General features: G+C 39.3%; 1 protein-coding gene across 1 annotated transcript in view; it reads right to left on the bottom strand.

The window, feature by feature from the left end:
- Positions 1-645: 645 nt before the first annotated feature.
- Positions 646-6,213, bottom strand: part of LOC121386900 (galectin-3-like) — a 7,192-nt gene continuing 1,624 nt past the window's right edge. The window contains exons 2-5 of the mRNA XM_041517941.1: positions 5,858-6,057; positions 3,319-3,404; positions 1,939-2,143; positions 646-962 (exon numbers count right to left, since the gene is read on the bottom strand). Of these exons, the coding sequence (XP_041373875.1) occupies positions 846-962; positions 1,939-2,143; positions 3,319-3,404; positions 5,858-6,057 (608 nt within the window). The 3' untranslated portion in view covers positions 646-845. The remainder of the gene's footprint in view (positions 963-1,938; positions 2,144-3,318; positions 3,405-5,857; positions 6,058-6,213) is intronic.

The following is a 6,213-nucleotide window of genomic DNA, read 5'->3' on the forward strand; positions in this document are numbered from 1 at the left end:
GCACGTGCAGTATGCACAGGACAAACAAACACGTCTTACCGCGTCAAGCTCCAAACGGGAATGTTGAGTCGTTAAAACTCGCTCTGGGTGGGAGCCAGTACCGGCCTCCGAACCCTGTACCTACCAGCCTTATGTCCGATGGCTTAAGCAATACAGCACCGAGCCTTATATAGGCTGGCAGGCATTGCACTGCGATCGATTTATTTAAACCAAGATCTGTTTTCCTCGTTACTCGCTGAAAAATGTTGTTAACTTGATCACGATCGATGAAGTTGTAGTCTTGTGAGGAGCCGATTTAATGTTAAATGACATATACAACTACAACCCCCCCCCCCCCCCACACACACACACACACACAGCCCCCGAGCTATTACAGAGTGTGTCAAGTTAAACCTTTCAGAAAGTTGCTAAAGTCAAGCAATAAAAGACCAACAACTCATATTGGAACATCTAAATAATACAATTATATGTGTCTCCGAGTCGGTTTTTCTCCTGTTCTCTACTATGCAGCGGTTCCTCTCTGTCTGTGCTAGATACTCACATTTCGTGATAAAATTAATTTAGTATGCATAAACCGATCACACGTCATTGGTAATTGTAATTCACTTTTCTTTTGCGATTTAGTACTCACGGACACACACACATATATATATATATATATATATATATATATATATATATATATATATATATATATATTGGTATGTATTTATGTAGATGTAGACGTAGCGGTAGCTGTAGCAGTTGCACAGTAGCTCAGAAGTCGTAGTAGTAGTAGCTAATCCGAGTAGGCCAGTTTATTTGCTGTAATTATCTTAACCAAATGTGAACGTTGAAGCGAAATATTAATATACGAATTTCACTGAATGAAGAAGGCAACCTCTCAAGATGATGATTTGGTTTATCAATGCGATGTTATAGCTACTTGCACGAGAAACAAAAAAGTGTCCATCCATGTACATCTGAAAGAAGACGAAATATATAATAATAAGGTATAATAACTTGAAGTTCTCTGTAAAACGAATGCAATCTTTCATAACATTTTATAAGTGCTATTTGATGTATACCATATGGTGCTTTGTACATTTTGGAGAGAGGAAGTTAGTGAGGGAGAGAGACAGATACAGAAAGATATAGAAGGGAGAGAAAGACGGAGATCGAGAGGTGAACAGAGAATACGAAATATATGTCTATATATACCCCCCCCCCCCCCCCCCCCCCCCCGCCAGAGGTTCGCATAAGATATATTTTTTATTCCTATTACAGTGTATATGTTATTGGCGATAACGAAAACCCCCACTAATAACACCCCCCCCCCCCCCCCCCCCTCTCTCTCTCCATCTCTGTCTCTCTCTTTCGTTTCTGTTTTGTTGTAATCAAGTTGTTTGTTTTTATATGCGTTGTTGTCTTTTCTTGTTACCGACCTCGGTGGCGTCGTGGTTAGGCCATCCGTCTACAGGCTGGTAGGTACTGGGTTCGGATCCCAGTCGAGGCATTGGATTTTAAATCCAGATACCGACTCCAAACCCTGAGTGAGTGTTCCGCATGGCTCAGTGGGTAGGTGTAAACCACTTGCACCGACCAGTGATCCATAACTGGTTCAACAAAGACCATGCTTTGTGCTATCCTGCCTGTGGGAAGCGCAAATAAAAGATGCTATCCTGCCTGTGGGAAGCGCAAATAAAAGATCCCTTGATGCCTGTCGTAAAAGAGTAGCCTATGTGGCGACAGCGGGTTTCCTCTAAAATCAGTGTCAGAATGGCCATGTTTGACGTCCAATAGCCGATGATAAGATAAACAAATCAACGTGCTTTAGTGGCTTCGTTCAATAAAAAAAAACTTTACTTTTTGCTTGTGGTTCTTGTTTGGTTTTGGGGGTTTTTATAATGTTTTTTTTTGGGTGGTTTTTTTTGTCTCTTTTTTGTTATCTTAACTTACTTCAAATGCAGAATCCCTGAGGAGGATTGTCAGATTAAATGGTCTTCCTACGCGGAATGGAAAATATGGCTGAGTTCGCTGTTCTTGACCCCAGATATTGTCAATACGTGAGTTCCGGACCACTGTGTTACTGCCACTGCCTTCCTGGAAGCGGATATTCAGAATAAAGGGGATGTTAGCTCCATGTCTCAAATCGATTACAATTCTGAAACAGAGTTGGCATTCATTCATTTATTAAAAAAAAAAATTGTATCAATGTTAATATTCAATCAAATTTCAAGAACGCTGCCCTGGGTACATATCTCAGATATACACGTTCAAGTTCAAGATCGTTATTACGGTACGTTTTACAACGTGTCAGAATTACAGCAATGAAAACAATAATAAATGCAATTGTGGAACTATGGTGGTGAACGACTTTCATAAATGCATCCATCAATCCAACATTCAGTTGACTAGTGATATGTATAATATATAGAATTATTTCACTACTTATTTTCATGTGTATCAATATTTAGTTGTATATACTAGGATCGATCCCCGTCGGTCGGCCCGTTTGGCTATTTCTCGTTCTTGTCAGTGCATCGCGACTCATATACCAGAGTGTGTGCTATCATGTGTGGGACGGCACATATAAAATGCCCCTTGCTTGTAATGGAAAGATGTCGACTTTTGCTGAGAGACAGGCCCATTTTTGAAAGTCTATAGGGTTGCCATTGGGAACTTTTCTGAAAAGGGCACCTTTTGAAGCGTTCGAGTACAAAATAACAATGACATATATGTATATGAGTGTGCAAAAAGAAAAAAAGTTGGCAATTGACTATCATTGGTAGTACGCACGGTAGATGTTTTGTTTTTGTTTCCATTAGTAGCAAGGTTCCTTTCATATGCACCATCCTACAGACAGAATAGTACATACCAACGACGTGTGATATGCTGGTCATGGTGCACTGGCTGGAACGGGAAATAGCCCAATGCGTCCACCAGCGAAGGTCATGGATCAAAATGAAAACCTTCGTTTGTTGCAAATATTCTGCTTTCGCGCTCTTCTCGCCACTATTTCATTTAAAAAAGACAGACTCATGGTGTTTATTTGGTTGTTTAAACTTATTTTCGTGGTGTTAATCCAATTAAGATTCAACCACGCTATCCTGAACACACACCTCAGTTATCTGGGCTGTCTGTTCAGACAGTGGGTTAGAGATTTTTGAGGGAGAAATTGATGCAGTGGCAAATATAGTTGTTAAACTCGCTCTATGTGGAAGCCAATTTCTGGAGGCGAACCTAGTACCTACCAGTCTTATGTCTGATGGACTAACCACTACGCCACCGAGGCCGGTATTTACGATGGACTGTGATAGCATTCATCATTATAATTACCTGGAATCACCGAGGGGTGTGCCTAAGATTTCCACCTTCCACCCAGCACCAACTACTTCAGGAAAATTCTGACGGAATGGTAACGACTGGAAAATAAATCGTGAATTGGCTAGAACGTATGACCGGTATGCATGTTACATAATAGTTTGGGCGTGAAAGGCCTTTGTGTCGGTGTAGGTAGTGTTAAACCGCCATTACATTATCTTCTCGGGAGCGGTTATTCTCCTACAGTCGAGGCATTAGATACAGAACATTAAGCGACATTATTTCGCCCAACACCCATTGGACTCTTATTTTGTGCTAAGATACGGTATTGCTCAAGGATTACTGTTTTATCGTTCAGATTTGATCGACAGTCGATAGTCCCAAATACGACATCACGAGAGTATTTCCTCTTTCAATAAAAACATCTAAACTGTATAATTGCCATACATTCCACAAATACATTTATGCCGTAAGTGGCATAATTGTAATCAACCGCTTCTCGCTAACGATCAATACACTGACGTTTACGCTACACAGTAAACCGAATTACTACTTCGAAAACCAATCAGATGTGCAGTCATAGTCATCGAACAAAAGTGTTTCAGTAGCAAAGTTGCACTGCAAGGTGTCCAGCGTTCAGAAAATGAAAAACGCTAAGCACTAGTTTATTATTATGTAAGGATATCCGAAACAGCGTCACATATTCGTACGTTATTTGAATATCATGTAATACTATATAGTTGCATATGCTGTTTACAAAAACATATATATATATATATATATATATATATATATATATATATATATATATATATATATATATATATATATTATATTATATATTATATATTGGGGCATTTTAGAAGGACAGTCAAAAAATAAACAAGAGAAAAACGAGAGGATCGGACTATGTAACAATATAAAAAAAAAAAAGTAATTTCGACATAACATTTTGAACGAACGTCAAACAGTTTAAAGTCCTATCTATATGTCGACGTGAGTGGTCTCGTTAAGACTGTTAGTGTGCACAGGTTGTAGGGACAAGCTCGGGACCGAGTAAAAAGTCGGTTTTTAGAGGTATCCAGTTTATAGAGGTTCTCTTCTGCACAGATATTTAAAAAGGGTCCATTAAAAACGCCCACCTTTTGGGGAATTCTGGTTTGCAGAGGGTTCGGTATTGAGGGGTTTCATTGTGTGTGTGTGTGTGTGTGTGTGTGTGTGTGTGTGTGTGTGTGTGTATATATATATATCAAGGTGTGCAACAAAAAAAAAAAAAAAAAAAAACCGTTGTCCGTTATAGACTCAAATTTCAAGTTGATATCCAGAGTAGCTTTTACATAAGACCAAAATTAAAATTTGATATTGAAAATGGCAGTTCCGGAATGTAAGAATGTCATTTTACCATTGGTCTAACTTGAACAGGTGACCAATGGGTCCTCCATTCTCCCTGCATACTGATCGTAGTCGCTTTAATCGCAATAATCCATCCGATTACAGTCCGGACTTTGTCACGACCATTCATCTTCATTTATGAATGCTGGTCCTGCATCCTCCAAATGTTGCTGAGATTAATAACTGTTATTCGAGGTTGCCCCATATTGTTGAAAGATAAACATTCGCAGTCTAAAAGTAGTCCATGATTAAGCAACTTAATGCAATTCTTAGAATTTAATGTAGTGGTCTTAGTGTCAATAGCATGTATCCGCGTGTTTCCACGCCAGGAAACTCCTGCAGAGGCCATCAATTTCTTCATAAACCGTGATATTTCATGATACAGTCACTTGACAGAAATGTCTTTCTTCCTTCTGCCGTACACTCGATAATTCTTGCAATTTGTCTCTCTGACTTCATCCACATGTTGAACTCTCTTGTGTACACGCTGTTTTAGGTCGGCCAATTCCCACTATCCTCTCAATGGAAGCGGTACGTTCAGTCTTTTTTATCACTCTGATGATGTATCCCACTTCTGCCGAGAAATTCCTTTATGATTCTTGCACCATGCCAACATTTTTCAGTGAAACAAATCGCAATTAAAGCTTTATTCGAACTCGAGAGTACCATCTTGGAATGCGATGGAAACCAAGACTAAAATGGCTAAAATGATTTTTTCCCCCCAGTCCCACTACTATTCTTTATTTACACCCTAGACAGACGACATTCCCAGACAACACTTGGATGACAGGTGCCACTGCACATGATGCGGGGGAATTCTGGAACTGCGATTTTCGATATCTAATTTTGATTTGTGTCTTATGTAAACACTACTGAAGATAACCATATATTTTTTTAGAACATTTCAAATTGTGGGGTTTTTTTAAGATAAGAGTTGTTACAGTTCAGTGCGTTTGTTTCTTTTTGGCCCACCTGACACCCACCCACCCACACACACACACACACACACACACACACAGAGAGAGAGAGAGAGAGAGAGAGAGAGAGAGAGAGAGAGAGAGAGAGAGAGAGAGAGAGAGAGAGAGAGAGAGAGAGATATAGCGTATATATATATATATATATATATATATATATATATATATATATATATATTAATACTCACGTAGTTGTAGAAAGCAACACGTTTGCATGAACCACTAAGTCCATTCCACGATTGATACATCTCGCAGACACTTGACACAATGAGTCCACAAAAGTGGTAGTCTTTGTCGCATGTGTAAGTTGCGACACTTCCTACCAGCAGTGAACTGTAGACAGCGTCGCCGTTGGGCAGCGATGGAGGCGACGGGCACGACTTGGCTGCTGTTAATAAAAATGCAGTTAATTCACAATAATTGCTAGAGGTCTTATATTGTAACCATTTTCGTGCTGGGGTGTCGTTAAACATTCGTTCATTCATTCATTTATATTGTAACCGGTAAAATAACATTAAATATTGTGCACATCTCGTTAATTAAT

The sequence above is a fragment of the Gigantopelta aegis genome, chromosome 12, assembly GCF_016097555.1.
Source record: "Gigantopelta aegis isolate Gae_Host chromosome 12, Gae_host_genome, whole genome shotgun sequence".
Classification (NCBI taxonomy): domain Eukaryota; kingdom Metazoa; phylum Mollusca; class Gastropoda; order Neomphalida; family Peltospiridae; genus Gigantopelta; species Gigantopelta aegis.